Below are 19,715 nucleotides of genomic sequence, written 5' to 3' on the forward strand. Positions count from 1 at the left end.
GGCTACTCTGTGCTGATTGCTCCTTCTCTTATGACCCTTTAATTTGTAGGGCCACTGGGATTGTTGGCTTTTGGCTTTTGACTCTCTATCTCCACATCTAAACTTTTTCTGCTTTTATCATCACCCAGAAGTTCATTCTACTAATTCCTATCATTCAACCCAATCTTTGTTTCTGTCATTTTTTAGCTTATAGGTCATTTGCCATTTTTTCTCAGCAAGTTCAGTGCTGTGCTCATAGTCTCTCAAATCACTAACTCTAATACCTGGACCAAGATATGTGTTGATATATACATTTGTCTTATCATCTTCCTCAATTCTTATGACTTAGAGCTTCATTCAGTCTACCTGTGTCACCCAAAGGACTGACCATATTTTAAATCTTAGTACTGTACATAATAGTATTACCTCTATGATTTTGAACTCAGAAATTCTTCTCTCTCAACACCTACTCAGATGTGGTATATTCAAAAGAATGCTAAATTTAGAGATTGAAGACCTTGGTTTCAATACTAGCCTTGCTGGTTAATAGCTTTGTGACACTGGACAAGTCATATAACCTCTGTAGGCCTCAGTTTACTGAATGTAAAATTTTGGATTTAGACTAGATGGTCTAAAGGTCCCTTTCCAGATCTGAGTTTAGGCTCCTGTCTATATAATCATATGATCTATTTAAATTCCTCTCTAACTCTACCAAATCTTATTCTTTGTTCCTACTAAAACGTCCAGTTATCGTATCATAGATCTAGGGCTAGAAAAGACATTAGATAGAATCTAATGTATTTTGCAGATGAGGAAGCTGTTAAATGACTTGCTTGTCCAAGGTAATATAGATAATAAATGGAAAAAGCAGGATTTGGACTTAGCTGTATGACTCCAAGTTCAGCATTCTCTATTGAACCATGCTGCCTCATTAGTCTCTATTCCCTTGGACTGTTATCACTGCTCTGGACTCATTTTCCTCTCATTATGGTCTTAACTCTGTATTTCATCAGTTCTATTTTCCCTTCTTGATCCCCTTACTCTTTTGTCCAACTGCCTGGTGTTCACAACCTGCCAATCCTCAAATCTAGATTTCCCCTACCATCTGCTTCTTCTATTCATATTCCTAAGCAACTAAAAACTTCTGTAGGGTTCCACCGTGCTTCCTAGACCCCCAACTAATACATAAAAAAGCTTTCATTCCTCTCTGATTGAATTCCTATCCCATTGTCCTTTATGACTTTTCTAAACATTACTTCTTTTTTTGAAGCTTCCATTTCCTTTTCACCCATTCTATTCATTAGCTATAGTTTTTTTCCTACTCTACTCAGAAAACAAGAGCCATCAATGATGAACTCCTTCTTTTTCTCTATTCTATATCTCAAAATGTCTCTAAATCTTGTCTTTCTATGCTATTTTACTTTTATTGGGGAAGATTGTGTCCCTTCTATTTACTAATGCCACCTTTTTGTTCATGCCCTCAGTCCCCTCTTCTCTCATCTTCTACAGTTGTTAATCCATTTATCTGTTTTCCATCTTCAATTTGTCCCTACTGAGTGGCTTTCTTTGCTGCATACAAACTTGTTTATGTCCATCATATCCTTAAAAATTCCTCACTTGACCTTGATATCTCTTTAAATGATTGATATATCTCTCTTTTCTTTCATTCTGTAGATATTATGTTATTATTTTTGTTCAGTCATGCTATTATTATTGTGCAGTCATTTAGTTATGTTCAACTTTTCATGATCCTATGGAATAAGTCTTCATAGGATTTTCTTGGCAAAGATGGAGTAGTTTGCCATTTTCTTCAGTTTTATGCAGACAGTGGTTGAGTGACTTGCCCAAGGTCATATGTTGCTAAATGTCTGATTTGAAGTCTTTCTGATGACAGGCCCAGTGCTCTTTCTATTGTGTCACCTACCTGCCTCAATTTATGCTATATACCTATTTATTTAGGTACTGATTTATCTCTTCATTAGAAATAAAATTGTGACTAAGGATTGTCTCATTACTTGTGCTTTTAATGCTAGCACTTAGCATAGTGTCTAGTATAAAGTAGGCATTTAATAAACAACAACAATAGTAATAGTAATAATAGGTAATATTTATATAGCACTTGCTGTATGCCAGGCATTGGATTAAGCACTTTAAAATTATTATATCATTTGATCCTTACAACTACTTGGATGATGGTGCTATTATTAATCCATTTTATAGCTGAACAAACTGAGACAAATAAAGGTCAAATTACTTGTTGGCATCAAACAAGTTGGTGAAGGTCTGAAGTTGGATTTGAACTCAGGTCTTTTTGACCTCGGGGCTGGTGCTTTATCCACTGTGCCATCTCATTATCCTCCAACCATAAAGGATAATAATAATGTAGTAATAATAATAGTATAACAATGAGTTCAAAACCCGCCTCATACACTTAATAGGTGTGTGATTGGATAAATCACTTAGTCACTAAATGCTTCAGTTTCCTCAATTGTAAAATGGTATTAAGAATAACACTATTTCATAGTGTTGGGAGAAACAAGTGAAATCCAATAAGATAATATTTGAAAAGTGCTTAACACAGTGCTTGGCTTGTAGTGGGTGAATAATAAATGTTATATGTCCCCTTCCTTCATCATCTAAGGCACAGATCTGATCATGATCATAATACCCTTCCTTTTCCCCCCTCCAATGTCTGATAATGTTCATAATTCTCTATTGCATTGGCTGACAAAATGGGAACTCGTTGGTCAGAATTTCTGTATTATTCTCTTCCCAAGCCCTAACAGCCTCCTACCCACCCTTTTTGCTCTTCATAGTCCTGACCCTAATCCTAATTTTAACCCTAATCCCAACTCTATTTCCCTCTTATGAACCTTTATATTACAGGGAAGTTGGATTCTGTTCTACATTTGATATTCTATTTTCACTTCTGTTGTCACACAACCTATAGTCTTAAGACTAGTAAGTCACTTAATCTTTGTTTGCTTCAGTTTGTGCATCTGTAAAATGGGGACAATAATAGCACCTATCACCCAGAGTTATTATAAGGATCAAATGAGATAATAGTTTTAATTGCTTAATCCAGTGTCTGGCATATAGCAAGAATTTTTTGTTTCTGCCTTTCAGAAATTCTTATCTTTTTTTCAGGTGTATATGTATGTGTGTGTATATACATATACAGCCGCTAGCAAACCCATAAAGGATTTTCTCCTCTTCTTGCCATGCATGATCTGATGACTACCATGACCCAAACTCTGCTTACAATCCTTTCTCTAACTTTTCTTTGTCTTTCCTTGTTCCACCTCCCACTTTGGAAAGGTCAGGAGGGACAGTTTCCAGCTAAGTGGCCTTGTTGTCTATTCCCATCTCCCCTTTCCATTTTCCTATCCTTGAGCATCTCAAATTAAGCCAGATTCCCTTTTGTAAATTAAAATGGGAGTTGAATGTCTCATTGAATTCTGTAGTCCTGTAACATCCTCCCCTCTTCCAACACCTGTTTTTGCTTCTTATTGCGAAAGAAGGCTATTCAAAGCCAATAGGACCATGGTCAGCTCCTATCTGAGCTACACAGAATTAACAGGCTGCTCCTTTAATAAGAACAAAATAAGCTGCTTTTTTCTGTCTTTGAAAGTCATGAAGGATACACTCTTGAAATCTGACTGCCATGTAAATGATTTCTAATGGATTAATTATCTTGTTTATTCTTTCTAGTTCAAGGCAGAATCCATGTCCAATGTATTCTACACTATGACACAATTTCTGTTAAATGTTTTCACTGGAGAAGTATAGATAATACTTGTTAGAGAAGTTCAAAAAAGAAAATGATGATTGTGGTCTAGATCAATCAATCAATTAAAATTAACAAGAATTTATTAAGCACTAACCTAGCTAAGTGGCAGCGTGGACTTGGAATCTGGAAGACATAAGTTCAGTTCTCCCTCAGACAACTTCTCTCAGACTCAGTAAAGTACGGATAATTGTTAAGGATCATGCCTAAGAGAAGGGGCAGATCAATTTTCCGAGAGTCTCCATAGCTATGAATCATAACATCTGAAGGAGTTGCAAAGCAGCGTTTAATGGCACAGGTGTTGCTTGTGAACTGGGAATGAAATAAATTGGAGGCAGAGGGAAGAGGAGAGAGATAAGAGAACAGCAATTGCCTCTCAGTCTCCTTGTATCATCCTCTCACATGAAGAGATCCACTGTATAGGTCTAAATTAGACCTCCAGCAGTCACTGGCAGGTGGCTCCTGAATCACTTCCTCCTAAATCACAAGATAATAATGGCACTTAGTCCACAGCATTGTTGTGAAAATCAAATGAACCTCCTCCCTGTTACTCATAATATGAACATTTCCACTGGCTGTCCCCCATACCTGGAAAGCTTTCTATTTCCATCTCTGCCTCCTAGCTTCCCTGGCTTCCCTTAAGTCTCAGCCAGAGTTTTTTTTCTAAAAGAAGCCATTCCTGTGCTTCTTATTCAAAGTGCCTGGCTTCTAAAACTACTCCTGAATTATTTTGTATATATCACGTTTGTATAATGTAGTTTGCATATTGCCTCGAAAATAGAGATTGGTTTTTGTTTTTGCATTTCTATGTATCTGTTGCACTTAGCACAATGCCTGGCACATAGTAAGGGTGTACAGAGTAAGTACTTTATTTAATAAATGATAGTTGGCTGACGAAAAGTTTTGCAAAACTTAAGGTGTAAATAAGTGCTGTATATCGTGATCATCATTATTGTTATTGTTACCTATTATGTTCTAAGTAGTCAAAAAAGACTGTACAGAAAAGATGAGACTGAAGTTGTCCCTTGAAGGAATGGCCTCTGAACTTTTAAGGTGATCCTTCTAACTTCAAATAGAAATACCTACTACATCTTCTTCCAAAGGATGTGTTTCTGCAGAGGCCACAGTATTTGCACTATCTTTAATAATAAAATAGTAAGTACAGGACGCTAAGTTAGGGAATAAAGGCACATAGAAATAGGAAAAAATTACACTTTCTTTTGAGGTGGTTATATTTTAGTTGGCAAGACATACTATAAGTATGATATTATATAGCATTTTAAGATATGCAAAATGTTGTCCTAATTATCTGAAGTGGGGAGTACAAGTTTTCTTCCCATTTTTACAGATTGAGAAGCTGGCTATAGGAGAGTTTCACTTAATTGCCTACGATCACAGAACTAGCAAGTAGCAGAATCAGGGTTTGAAGTTATGTCTTCTGACGTGAATTCCAGCACTCTACATTAATATATTCTACTTCTATTAATTTTGATAAAATTGAGTAGTATGGATAAGACTTGTTATAGGAATTAGAAAGAGACAGTGATCACTGAAGCTCAAAGCCAATCAGTCAATTAATCAACTCACAAACATTTATTAAAATCTATAAGCCTGGTATTTAATGAAGATTTCATGGAGAAGGTAGAACTTGAGCTGTTTGTTAACAATAGCAACAAAGGAAGGATAGTACTTAGAGAAGAGGAAAAAAGTACAAATTTCAGTTGAGTGGTTAAGCATGATCAGAGATGTGGAAGCAGGATTATGTGTTTTGTATTGAGGCATTGAAGAGTGATTGGTTGGAATGCAGAGTATATATAGAGCAACAAGGGAATGGATGTGACATCTAGGTAGGGACTAGTTTGTGGAGGTTCTTGAATGACTATGGAATTTGGACTCTATTTGTTAGGCAATGAGGATCCACAGATCAGTGCATTTTTTTGTTTTATGTAATTATAGGGAGTCTGAAATTTCAAGGTTGCTCAGAGTAAGTTGTGTGGATGGAATATAGCAATCAATCTCTTTTTGCAGGATGGTTAACTGTAATAATAATAATAGCTGGCATTCATGTGGTGCTTTTATAACTATCATCTCATTTGATTCTTGTAACAATCCTGAGAGGGAGGTCCTATTATTATCTGCATTTTATAGACAAGGATCTAGTGGCAGACAGAGGAGACATAATTTGCTCTGATCACACAGCAAGTATCTGAGCAAGATCTTAGTCTTTCAGACTCCAGGTACATTCTTCTATCTCCAATATCATTTAATTACCAAAGGTTATATAATATGTGTATGTATGTATACTTATGCCTATATACATATGCACATATACATACCCCTAACTTTACATGTTATATGTGCAATACTCAAGACATTAGATGTATATATGTATATGTGTGTATATAAGCATATGCTATTGCACATACACATACATATATGTCTATATGGTCTCTTTATATAAATATATGTAACATATACACTCATACATACATATACATATATGTGTATGTGTATATGGACAAATAAGTGGCTTGATCCATAGAATACTGGACCTGGAATCAGAAAGGTTCATCTTCATAAGTTTAAATCTGGCCTCAGACATTTCCTAGCTGTGTGACTCTGGGCAAATCACTTGATTTTATTTACCTCAGTTTCTTCATCTGTAAAATGAGCCCAAGAAAACCCCAAATGGGGTCAAAAAGATTTGTACGTGGCTGAAAAACAAATGACCACTACCAACAATATATGTATATTTGTGTATATATCTGCATGTGTATCACATATCCATCACACATATGTACATACGTGTGTAATATACAGAGACATGCATATTATACACATGTACATAATATACTAGAACTTGCACAAGATTTGAAAGTCTCAAAATATTCCCAGAAGTCTTTGTAGAGAGGTTTTGTGCTGTGTAGTAAACTTTGGCTTTTGATCTCCATCTCAGAACTAATGAACAAAGGTGAAAGGGTAGTTACTTACAGAATGACTGGTCCATTGGCTCCTTGGAAAATGTCATTAGGTAAGTCTTCCAGGTTAATATTGTCACTAAGATTCCTGCAGAGGGTTGAGAAGAGAAATAGGGGACCAGATGAATATTAATAAATAACAGCGCCTGAAGAACCATCTGCCTCTAAGTGGTTTGGAAGACCAGGTAAGCTTACTCACAGCTCATCCAGTTGGGTTCCATTGAATGCCTGGTTCTGTATCTCTTGAATCCCATTCTTATTCAGCCATCTGCAATAAAGCAAGCATTTAAAAACCAATAATGAGATTCCTCCTATTCACAGGCCTTTCAAGTGAGACAGAGGCTCCAGACTTGGAAGCATCAGGGGTAAGATCAGACGACTGCAATTAGAGGCATAAATAAAAAGATGCCCTCAAGTGCAGCAGCATCGGGAGAGCAGATGGCATTTGTAAGGTGGTGGGCACTGTTGTTCTGGCTCTATTGTATTACACATGTGGAGGGTTTGCCTGCCATATGAGGTGCTGAGAGACATACTTGTCAGTCCTGTGGTGCTTATGTTACAAAGCCATTGACTTAGAGCATTGAGAGTATGATGAAAAATTATTTTGCTTCCATTTTCCCTCACTGCTTCATTCCTTTCACCTATGATAAAGTCAAGCAACAGGCTTATCTGTAGGGAAAAGGAGGAATGATTTAATTAAACTGTTAGATAACTGAAAGCCCCAACTTTCCTTTTCACCCCCCAGTCCTCAGCCAAAAAATCTGTCCCAGTGACCTGCTTATTCAGGGTTTGAGGTAGAGACTCTGGATTAAGTTAAGAGAAGAAATGATGTCAATTTATACAATAGGGTGAAGTGAGGAGTGAGGTTTTGGGAGGAGAGTGAGAGAGTAGGAAGACATTGTGCAACAAGATGAGCCTGAGTTTTGGAGGATGACTAAGGGTGTTTGGGCCATTTTTGCCAAACCTCTGTGCATCTAGACTGAGATGAAAATAAGCTGAAAATGGCAGGACGTAGATTAATTTAAATATCTTTTGTCCTAACCCTGTTCCCATTGCTCAATCATCATTTCCTTCTCACAATTTGTCAATAAGTCAAACTCATCTAAAGGATGACCCTCAAGAAGTGCATTTGTTTTCAAGAAGCTGCTTTCACCAGGGCTACTTTGAGCATTCAGAAATGTTGGAAATCAGCGTGACTCTGGGCAAGTCACTTAAATCTGATTGCCTCCCTTACAAAAAAAAGCAAAGAAAAAGAAATGCTGAAAATCAAGGGAATCCCTCTATTGGGCCAATTAAGAGAGATTGCATCTTATGGTAGAAACAATCATAGATTCAATGCTGAATGGGGTCTTATGGAACTTTCAAATTTTCCCTCTTATTTTACATGTAATGAGGGTCTAGTCCATGTGCAACCCACTAATTTCCTAAGGTAGCATCTTGACTTGGAGTGAGCTTTTTTTTAAAGAAAATTATATTGACTGGAGCATGCTTAGATATTCTGTAACCAGTTCCAGTTAGTCTACCATGTTGGAAGGAGACATGTTCCATTGGAAGCATGCCTGGAACAGTGGTCTTCAAAAGGGCCTGAGGCAATACTGGCAGTCTTTCTCTTTGTGTTCATCTCTGGGGAATGAGATTGCATGTTCAATCACTGGGTGTAGTAAGACCCATCAATTAAGAGGAAGAGCCATAAGAGTTTCCTTTCTCCAAGCTATATGCAGCTCCTAAAACCAAACCAAACTAAATGAAAACTATACCTCCTTGGAGTTTCTGTTCTAATTTCAGAATAGTGTCTTTAACTCAGTAGTTTCAAAGACTAGGAATGTGAGAAAAAAGAATCCAGAAATATAGTAATCTGGAAAAGTATTTCAGTCAACCCTTCCCCAATGCCCTGAGAAACAAGGAGCCATTATCTGGAATGAAATTCCAGAATCCAGCTTAGAAGAAGATGGCAATTTGCCTTTGCCCATGCAGGGTCAGTGCTATTCAGGATATGAGCTAAGTTTCATATGGAATTCACTAAAGAAAATGAGGACATGTAGTAGAAGACTGTTTTCCTGAGGTGTTGGAGAAGGTGTCTATTATTAATATATCTTTGAAGTAAATATTCTTTTGTAAAAATTACATGCTTTAAGCACTTAAATGGAATTGGGGTACTAGTCATTAGTGGGGGAACACAGGTGATGTTGGCTCAGGCTATTGAAAAATAAAATCTCCCAACCTCTTAAGTGTATAGAGGGATTTGTAATAGACCAGACCCCAGGGGAATAGAGCCAACATGTATCAGGTAACATACAGATGAGAAAACTGAGACTAAGGAAGAACTTTCTAGGCTTTAGTTTTCAATTTGGATTAGATTTCTAAAGCCTATTTCTAATCTAAATTATTCTATGGCCATTAGAATCCTTGTGGGGCAATGGAAAGAAGATTAGATTTGGAATCAGAGAAACTGAGTTTATATTTTGACCCACCACTTTACTACCTATGTGACCTTGGACAAATCATTTCTCCTTCCTTGACCTCAGTTTCTTCATCTGTAAAATAAAAGTATTAGATAAGATGACCTATTAAGATCCTTTCCAGTTCTAAATTGATTATCCTTTGAACCTGATAAGTAAGGTGAAGGTAAGTTGAACCTAAAAAGAAACTCTTTAATTAAGATTTTTAAAACATTTTCAACATTTTGAAAGTAAATTATTGAGCTCATCAGTATCACTCACCCCTTTCTAAAAGATGGAAAAAAATCAGGAGCAAGGTGAGCAGGGTGCAACTTATTTTCTGAGACATTCTGGCAATTAGTCAGATTGCCCTCTAAAGGGAGCCAGATATTCCCTATAGTGTAAATTAGTTTTCAACTCTTTCAAACCACTAGAGCAGAAAAGCAGTAACTTGGTAAAATATACCCCATGATCTAAGAGAATTTCAACCAGGGACCACTTTATGGCTCAGGAGACTCTGAATTAATGATCCATATCAAGTCTTTCTTGCCACATGGCTGTCATTAACCCAGTGGGCAATCATGTAACACAGTGGATAGAGCACCATCCCTGGAGTCATAAGGATCTGAGTTGAAATCCAGCTGATATTCAACACTTACTAGAGGTGTGACCCTGGGCAAGTCACTTAACCCTGAATGTCTTGCAAAAAATGAAGAAATAAATAAACTGAGATGGAGCTCTTTAAACATAACCACCTTCATCTAAGATAATATTGCTTTGCTAGAAAACCTGCTTTATTATATCTTTTAGGGATGGAGGTGATCTAGAAGTAAGCTGAAAGTGAGACCAATCTGCTAGAAAAATACCCTAGATACTTTTTCCAATCTCTAGGGACATTTCCTAGGAGGATGTAAGCCACTTAGCTTCTTGGAACTCTATGGGCTAATCTTCACCTTTTCTCAAACAGGAGGAAAATCCTCTTCCTATCTTATATTATTATTATTATTAATAATATTAATATTATATTATTCCTTATTTTTTATCTCCCATTAATTCTTCCTTTTCCTAAGCTGGGATGAAAAACAACTGTTTGTGTTAGTGGCGGCCTTGTCAAAAAGCTGTAATACAACAAACAACGTTAAGGAAAAGAAAAGAGTTTTTATGAATACAAGGAAGGAAACTGATTTAGCCTGCTTCAAGGAAATTATAATACAATAGGAAGAATAAGATATGTGCCCAAATAAATTACAACTAAAAGTTAAATATGATAAAAGTAAAAGAGAGATCGTGTCAAAGATTTGGAGGATAGAGCGATTTCCTTATTTTTTTTAAATGGCATTTTATTCTTCCAATTACATGTAGAATAGTTTCCAATATTAATTTTTGTAAGATTTTGAGTTTTACATTTTCCCCTCCTTTCCTTACCTCTCCCCTCCCCCAAACAACAAGCAATCTGATGTAGATTATACATGTACAGTTTTAAACATATTTCCATATTAGTCATGTTGTGAAAGGAAAATCAGAACAAAATGGATAAAACACGAGAAAGAAAAAGCAAACAAAAAAGGTGAAAATAATATTCTTCAATGCACATTCAGCCTCCATAGTTCTCTCTGAATGCAGATGTTATTTTCCATCCCAAGTTTATTGGAATTGGATCACTCTATTACTTAAAAGAGCTAAATTTTATCATAGTTGATTATCACATGATCTTGCTGTTACTACGTACAATGTGAGAGATTACTTTCAACAGGGTGGGACTCAGAAAGGCTCCATAAAAAAAGTGGTACTTAAGTTTGGCACTGAAGAGAAAAAAGGGTTTGAAGGGGAAGTTGAAGAAATTGAGGCAGATATAATTGAAATGATTTGCCAGGGGTTATACAGCAAGTGATTGTCTTAGACCAAATTTAAGTCAGATCTTTATTGTCTATTAAAGCCATGATTATATGATGAAATGTGGAGTATATAGACCAGTTTGGTTAGAAGACTATGAAAAATGGTTGAGAAATAATATGAAAGTTTAAAAAGCTACGTGACAGACAACATAGAAGGATTTAAACACCAGGCTTAGGAAGTTGCACTTATTTCATCCAAGAAATAATAGAGTAGAGGATATATTCAGTCCTATGTCTCATGAATAATAATTTGTCAGTTTGGAAAATGGATTAAACAGTAAAACAACTGGGAAACAGAGAGAGCAATTAAGTTACTGTAATTGACCAGACTAAGGTATACTACCTACACCTTTGTTCTATTTTGTTATTTTCCTAAAAGTCATTAGAACCCTGGGTTTTAAAACAAAAATAAAAATTATTTCCTTAGCATAACTGCAAACTGTGGGTTCTGATCATACATTTTTAGGCAACCTTATCATTCTCCCAAATATCCTCACTGAACTCCTAGGTGAGCCTCTTCCTTTCATAGATTTCAAGGACCATAGAGACTGCTTACATTTCAGCTGCTCCATGGTCCCAAGGGATCCATAGGGAGCAGATTATTTACAAATCTGGCTTCTGGCATAGTGGATTAGAAGGTGGCTTGTTATTAATGCCATAGAAAAGACAATGCATTTTTAAAACTCAACCCAAAAAATTCAGAGAACAGAGCCAGCTCATTCAAAAACATAATTGTTCAATGAAAAGAAATCTCTTTTGTTCTCATCAAGAGGGCCCAACAGTAGCTGGCCTGAATTATTCTGAGAACATATTGCCATATCTTCCCAGACCAGCTTTTCTCCCAGTTTTCCTATCTAGACCATGAACATCTTTGCCTGCAATGCCTTGGCTTTATGAATGCATGAGTTATTCTGTCTTTGCAACAGATGTTACATCACAGGAGACCATCATTCAAAGAGCAATTTTAAATACTTGAATTATGCCACAGAATTATAAATTATTAACACGATTCCATGTTGTGATTCTGATATGTAAAGATGGGAAATGAGGGATATGCATAGAGCAAGAAAATAATTTTAATGGCTGGATGCCAAAGTTACAAGTCAGAAAGATGCATTTTTATTTAGGAGAGACTGTGGTATTAAAATACATGTGATATATTTGATTTTTTAAAAAAAACTTACAGTATCACACTTTCAGAACTTAGTCCTGCAAAAGAATTTCTTTCAATTGTTCGGATATTGATGTTGTCTTGAATGTCTCTACAAAAGAAGAAGGAAAAATTTCAGATGTTTTTGTTTATTAGACTATGCTAATTTGCTAAATAAGGTTCTGAGTGTTTTGGTCTGAGATCAAGATCATTTTTTGATTGCAAGGGCGTTAGTAAAGAAGAAGGAATTGAACATTTGGAAGTGACAGCTTGCAATTTATCTGCAGGGCCACTTCTTCCCATCCATAGACTTGCAGAGATTTCATATAACTGCCATTTGAGGATTTTCTTAGCTGATTTCCCCATGTTAAAGTTCTTTCTAGCAAGCAAGTAAGCAAACGGTTTATCATTGCCTCTCCACAGCTGGTCTCTGTGCAGTTTGGCAAATGTGTTTGTGCATCCTGCCATCTGGCAGCACTGGCCTTTTAAGCAGCTAGAAGAGAAGGCTGCTAGAGAAAAAAAGACCCTTTTCTAGGGAACAGGCCAAACCCAACAAATCATGGGTCATTTTGTTGCTAGTTTCTGGCTTTCTTTTGATTCTCTTGACAATGATACTTTCTAGTTGTCTTGGGCTGGTATCAGACACTGAGTCTTAAATAGCCCTCACCACCTTATTTTCATTTTGGGGACTCTTATTATTTACAATTCCCTACTGTAACTTTTAGTCTAGATTTTGACTACCAACCATACCAATTCTTTCTTTGCCTTTAATATTCATCTGCTTTTCCTTTGTTCTTCAACTTTCCCTATTTCTTTAATTTTCGGAAAATTTTCTCCCTTTATTTTTCTTTTGCTGGGTAGGAGGCTGCAGAAAATCTCATTAATTTTTTTGCTTGTCTTTCAAATTTATTTATTTTAATCTTTATTAAAAAATGACTTCTAAATATGTTACCTCCTTCCAACTCCTGACTTATTGAGAAGGCAAGAAATGTGATTTCAATTATATATGTGAAATCAAGCAAAATCATGTTATAAAAAAGCAAGAAAAAATAGTGAAAAAATTATTCTTCTATTTGTATTCAGACTCCATCAGTTCTTTCTCTGAGGTGGATTGTGTTTCTCACCATGGGTCCTCTGGAATTGTCTTGAATCATTGTATAATCAGAGTAGTTGATCATAATACAATATTGCTGTTACCCTGTACAATTTTCTCCTGTCTGCTCATTTCACTTGTATAAGTCTTCTCTGAAACTACCCTATTCATTATTTCTTGTAGCATATAATACACAATCATAACTATCATATATACAACTTATTTAACCATTTCCCAACGGATAGCATTCCCTAAATTTCCATGCTTTGTTACCATGAAAGGAGCTGCTATAAATATTTTTGCACATATAGATCCTTTCCCTTTTCCTTTGATCTTTTTGGGATACAGACCTTATAGGTATTTTGCTGTGTCAAAAGGTTTTATGCACAGCTTTGTACCTTTTTTGGGGATAGTTCTAAGTTGCTTTCTGGAATGGCTGAATCAATTCAGAACTCCATTGACAATGAATTCCAATTATTCCATATGCTTTCCAACATTTGATATTTTCATTTCTGTCATATTAATCTATTAGATTAGAGAAATATGCATTAAAACAATTCCGATACTGTTTTAATGTATATTTCTCTAATCAATAATGATTTGAACATTTTTTTATATTTGATTTCTTCTTCTGAAAATTGTCTATACCTATCCCTTGATCATTTATCCATGAGAGAATAAATCGGTTCTCAGAAATGAGGCTTTTATCAGTAAAACAACCCCCCTTCATTTCCTGCTTTTCTTTTACTTTTGACAGCAATGTTTTTGTTTGTGCAAACACCTTTTAATTTAATGTAATGAAAAGTATCCATTTTATTGCTCATATTCCTCTCTATCTCTTGTTTGATTATAAACCCTTCTATTACCCAGAATTCTGGCAGGGAAGAATTTCCATGCTCCCCTAATTGGCTTCTGATATCATCTTTTATGTCTAAATCATGTGCCCATTTTGGGATTATCTTCACATGTAATGTGAGTGATATTGTTCTATGCCTAGTTTCTGCCAAACTGCTTTCAAGTCTTCTGAGCACTTTTTGTTGTCCCCAAAATGGATTTTCTTTTTTATTATAAAATGCTAGATTACTGTGGTCACTTACTACTGTGCATTGTGTACCTAATTTATTCTGCTGATCCACCACTTTTTTTTTTTTTAAAGCTAGTACTACATTGCTTTCATGATTACTACTCTGCATTATAGTTTGAAGTCTGCTATTGTTCCGCTGCCTTCCTTTTCATTTAATGCATTAAATCTATTTATATTCTTGACATTTTAAAAATCTTTCCAAATGAATTTTAAAATTATTTTTTTCCACCTTTATAAAATACTTTTCTGGTGGTTTGATCTGTATGACATTAAACAAATAATTAATTTAGATATAATTGCCATTTGATTCAGTAAGTAATATTTCTCCAGACTGTATAGCTCTCTACTTTTGTGAAAAGCATTTTGTAATTGTGCTCATATAGTTCCTGTTTTTTTTTTTTTTTGTTTGTTTTTTGTTTTTGGCAAGCAGATTCCTAAGTATTTTATATTGTCTGCAATTAATTATTTTAATAGAATTTCTTTCTATCCTTTGCTTCTAGATTTTGTTGGCAAGATTCAGCCCCTCCCCACACACATTTGATACCCTGCAACTTTGATGAAGTTGTCAATGTTTCAACTGTTTTTTACTTGACTCTAGGTTTCTCTAACTCTACCTTCATATCATGGGTAAAGAGTTTTGTTTCCTCATTGTTTATTTTTATTCCTCAAATTGTTTTCTTGTTAATTGAATAATTCTCAGGATAATAGGCATCTTTGTTTCATTTCTTATTGGGGAAGTTTTTAATTTATCCCCATTGCAGATAGTAGATACTACTTATCATTTTGAGCAAAACTCCATTTATTCCTGCGCGTCCTCTTAATTTGAATGGGAATGAGTGTTGTATTTTGTCAAAAGCTTTTCCTCCATATATTAGTATAATCATATGGTTTTTTTATTATTATTGATCAATTATGCTGGTAGCCTTCCTAATATTGAACAAGACCTGAATTCCTGATATAATTTCTACTTGGTCATAGGATAACCAGGACCATATTATAGGATATGACTAAGGCAATTTCCTTGCCAGTTTTTAAAAAAAGTATCAGATTTAATTAGGTCTATTTCTCTTTTTTCCTGGCTTAGGTATCAATACTATATTTGTGTCATAAAAAGAATTTAGTAAGATTCTTTATTTTTTCAAATAATTTATATAATATTGGAATCAATTGCTCTTTAAATGGTTGGTAGAATTCATTGTTAATTCATCTGGTTTTGGAAATTTTTTTCTTAGGAAGCTCATTTGTGACTTATTCAATTTCATAATATTATTTAAATTTTCTATTTCCTCTTTTGTTAATCTGGGCAATTTATGTTTTAAAAATATTCATCTATCTACTTATATTGTCAGATTTATTGGCATATAATTTGGCAAAATTGCTCCTAATAATTGGTTTAATTTAATTTTCTTTTCTATTTTAATTCTATTTTCATTGGTGATGCATTTACCTTTTTCATTTTTGATACCAGTAATTTGATTTTGTCCATCTTTTGTCAGAACTTCCAATTTGTTCCTTACTTGGATATTTTAAAATTTGTTCTTTTTCTAGTTTTTTTTAATTGTTCAATTAATTGATCTGCTCTTTTTCTATTTTATTGATATAAAAGTTGAGAGCAATAAATTTCCAAGCAAGTACTGCTTTGGCTACATTCCACAAATCTTAATATGTTGTGTCATTTCTCTCTCTCTCTCTCTCTCTCTCTCTCACTCTCTCTCTCTCTCTCTCTCTCTCTCTGGCTGAGGCAATTGGGGCTAAGTAACTTGCCCAGGGTCACACAGCTACGAAGTGTCTGAGACCAGATTTGAACTTAGGTCCTCCTGAATTCAGGGTTGGTGCTCTATCTATGTAGCTGCCCCATTTTTTTCCACTCTTTTATGAAATTATTGATTATAAGATTTGTTCTTTTACCCATTCATTCTTTAAAATTATATATTAGTTTCTAAATAATCTTTAATTTATACTTCCATGGTCCTTCCTTAAGTAAATTTTTATTGTGTTATGATCTGAAAAGGGTGCATTTGATATATATCTGCTTTTTTCTTAGTTGTTAAGTGTTTATCCCTAACACATGGTAAATCTTTGTGAAAGTGTCATGTATAGGAAAGAAAATGTATACTTCTTTCTATTTTCTTTCAAATTTCCCTGGAGCTCAATTATAACTAACTTTTCTAAAAATTTATTCATCTCATTAGCTTATTTCTTATTTATTTTATAGTTGTGTCTACTTTGGAAAGGAAAAAAATTGGAGTTCCCCACTAGTATAGCTTTGTTATATATTTCTTCCTGTCACCTACTTAACAATTTTTTAAAGAACTTGGATGCCATTTAGAACATGTTTAGTATTAATATTACTTTATTGTCTATGGAACCTTTTAGCAAAATGTAATTTCCCTGATTTCTCTTTTAATTAGGTCTATTTTCACTTTCACTTAATCTGAGATCATGATTGCTACCCCTGTCTTTAAAAAAAAAAAATGTTAACCTGAAGCACAATAGGTTCTATTCAGGTTCCTTCTTTACACTCTGTGCTTAAATCTATCTTTCAAGTATCTTTTTAGTAAAGAACATAATTGTTGGATTCTGATTTCTAATTTGTTCTGCTATCCATTTCTGTTTTGTGGGCAAGTTCATTTCATTCACATTCCCAGGTAATATTATTGGATATTTTTGTCCATTCTATCCTTCTCCCTCAAAATTTATCCCTATATTTTTACCCAGTTCTTCTTCAAAAGTCTGTTTTACTTCTGACATTTTATCAACCTCCTTTAATCTGCTCTCTCTTAACTTGCCTCCCATAATCTCTCTCCTGTCTATTATACTTTCCCTCCGTTCCCTTAACTATTTCTTCTCTTACTTTCTTGTTGGGTAAGAAAGTATTCTATACTCTATATTTTTCTATATTAAACCCAGTGGGAATGTTATTCTTCCTTTGAACCAATAATGATGTGAAGGAGGTCAAGCATTGCCCACATTTTCTCCTCCACTAGAAAAGTTGCTTATTGTTTACCTCTTTTATGTGATATGATTTCCCCAATTCTTCCTCTACTTTTTTCTTTCTCTCAATGCTTTGCTCTTTCTCATTCCTAATTTTATTTTACTTTATTTTATTTTTTGAAATCATCCCATTATAGTCAACATACATCCATGGCTTCTATGTAGATTCATTCTAACTGCCATAGTAATGATAAAATATTAGTGAGTTACTAGTGTCATCTTCCCATATAGGAATGTGAAAAGTTTAAAATATGTCTTTAATGATTTCTCTTTAATGTTTACCTTTTTATACTTTTCTTGAATCTTGTGTTTGCATATCAGATTTTCTATTCAATAGCTCCAGTCTTTTCATCAGTAATGCTTGAAAGTCTCTATTTCCTTTAATATCCCTTTCCACCTAAAGGATTATACTCAGTTTTTTTCTGAGAGGTTTATTCTTGACGGTAATCCTAGCTCCTTTGCCTTTCAGAATATCATATTTCAAGCTCTCCACTCCTTTAATGTAGGTGCTACTTAATCTTGTGTGATTCTTACTGTGGCTCCATGATATCTGAATATCTTCCTGGCTACTTACATATTTCCTCCTTGACCAGGAAGCTCTGAAATTTGGCTATTATATTCCTGAGGGTTTTTATTTTGGGATCTCTTTCAGGAAGTAATTGGTAGATTCTTTTATTTTCCATTTGATCTCCTAGTTCTAGGATATTGACAGTTTTTCTTGATAATTTCTTAAAATATAGTATCTAGGTTCTTTCCTTGGTCATGGCTTTCAGGTACACCAATAATTCTTAAATTACCCTTTATTGCTCTATTTTCCAAATGTATTTTTCAAATGAGATATTTTATATTTTTTTATTTTTTCATTCTTTTGATTTTTTTTTTGTTTTCTCATGGAATCATTAGTTTCTATTTGTCCAATTCTAAGTTTAAAGCAATTATTTTCTTCAGTGATCTTTACAACTCTTTCCCCAATTCTTCTTATTTAGAAGTTTTCTTCAGTGAATTATTATCCCTTTTCTACCATTAGGCCAATTCTGGGTTTTTTTTTTTTTTTTTTTTTTTTTTTAAGGCTTTGTTTCTTCTATATTTTTGTACTTCTTTTTATCAAGTTGTTGACTTTCTTTTCATAATTTTCTTGTGTCACTTTCATTTTTACTACATTTTTTCCCCTCTCTCTTATTGATTTTCAAAATCTTTCTTGAGCTCTTCCAGAAATTCTTGTGACCAATTTGGTTCATGTCCAATTCACATTCTTTGCTTTGAGGCTTTGTTTGTAGCTGTTTTGATGCCTTATACTTAATTTTCATTGTCACTATAGTAGCTTTTTATAGTAAAGTTTTGTTGTTGCTGTTTGCTTATTCTTCTATTTAGTAGAAAGTGCACTATCTGAAGCTTCTGGTTTTTCATGGTGCTATTTTCTGAGATAAGTCTGGGGTTCTTTGTTCACCGTTTTCCTGGTCTGTACTCTGGTCTTTATACTGGGAAGGGACTTGTTCTCCTGTAGTTGCAAATGCTACTGCTTCTCTTGGCCCTAGAACTGTGACCAGGAATGCTGTTCTCCTTCAGTTGCAAGCACTAGTGCTCCTTTCTGTCTTGACACAATGACCAGATCTTCTGCTCCCCTGTAGCCACAGTGCTCATTTTTATCCCATCCAGTGCCAGCAAGGATTCTTCTCTAATCTCTTTCTGACCAATTGGTCTAACTCCTTATCATCTCTAGGGTGAAAGCTCCTGGAGCTGTTGCTGCCACTGTCCCAGCTACTTCTGAGTTCTCCTGTTAGTATTGCCATTCTATCCCTCCCCTTTATCCAAGACCTCTTCTAAAGGTTTCTTAAGTTATTCTAGATTGGAAAAAATATCTTACCCCAACCTTTTTTTAGATATGTTACTCTAGAATTTGACATGAAACATTTTTAAAAATTGTTTGGAGGGGAATGATGGGAGAGCTCAACTGAGTTGTTGCTTGTACTTTAACATCTTGGCCTCCTTACCTTAATTTATTTACCCTAGTTCTGGCATCAAGGCAACAAGAAAGTTATTATGCATAAAGAGATGAAATACCTTCTTAAATGACATATGAGAAGTACAATAAAAATATCTTTATATCGAGTTTCTCCCCAACCTCCAATTCTTCTCCCTAATCTGCCAAGTTGCTCCTTGCATTGGAGATTCATAGACTCAGAATCAGAATTTCCTTAGTGTCTATCCCCCTATAGAGAAGGAAAAAAATGTCTTTGACAACCGATTGAAAAAAAGTATTCTTTGCTTGAAGATCTCCAGTGAAGGAAAATAACTTTCCCCTAAGACAACCTTTCCC

At 34.7% G+C, this 19,715-nt stretch overlaps 1 protein-coding gene across 1 annotated transcript in view; it reads right to left on the reverse strand.

The window, feature by feature from the left end:
* The window catches only part of FSHR (follicle stimulating hormone receptor), a 229,042-nt gene that overhangs the window by 27,127 nt on the left and 182,200 nt on the right, over positions 1-19,715 (reverse strand). Inside the window, exons 6-8 of the mRNA XM_003758290.3 lie at positions 12,262-12,339; positions 6,944-7,012; positions 6,758-6,832 (exon numbers count right to left, since the gene is read on the reverse strand). Of these exons, the coding sequence (XP_003758338.1) occupies positions 6,758-6,832; positions 6,944-7,012; positions 12,262-12,339 (222 nt within the window). The remainder of the gene's footprint in view (positions 1-6,757; positions 6,833-6,943; positions 7,013-12,261; positions 12,340-19,715) is intronic.

Source organism: Sarcophilus harrisii, chromosome 2, assembly GCF_902635505.1.
Source record: "Sarcophilus harrisii chromosome 2, mSarHar1.11, whole genome shotgun sequence".
Taxonomy (NCBI): Eukaryota; Metazoa; Chordata; class Mammalia; order Dasyuromorphia; family Dasyuridae; genus Sarcophilus; species Sarcophilus harrisii.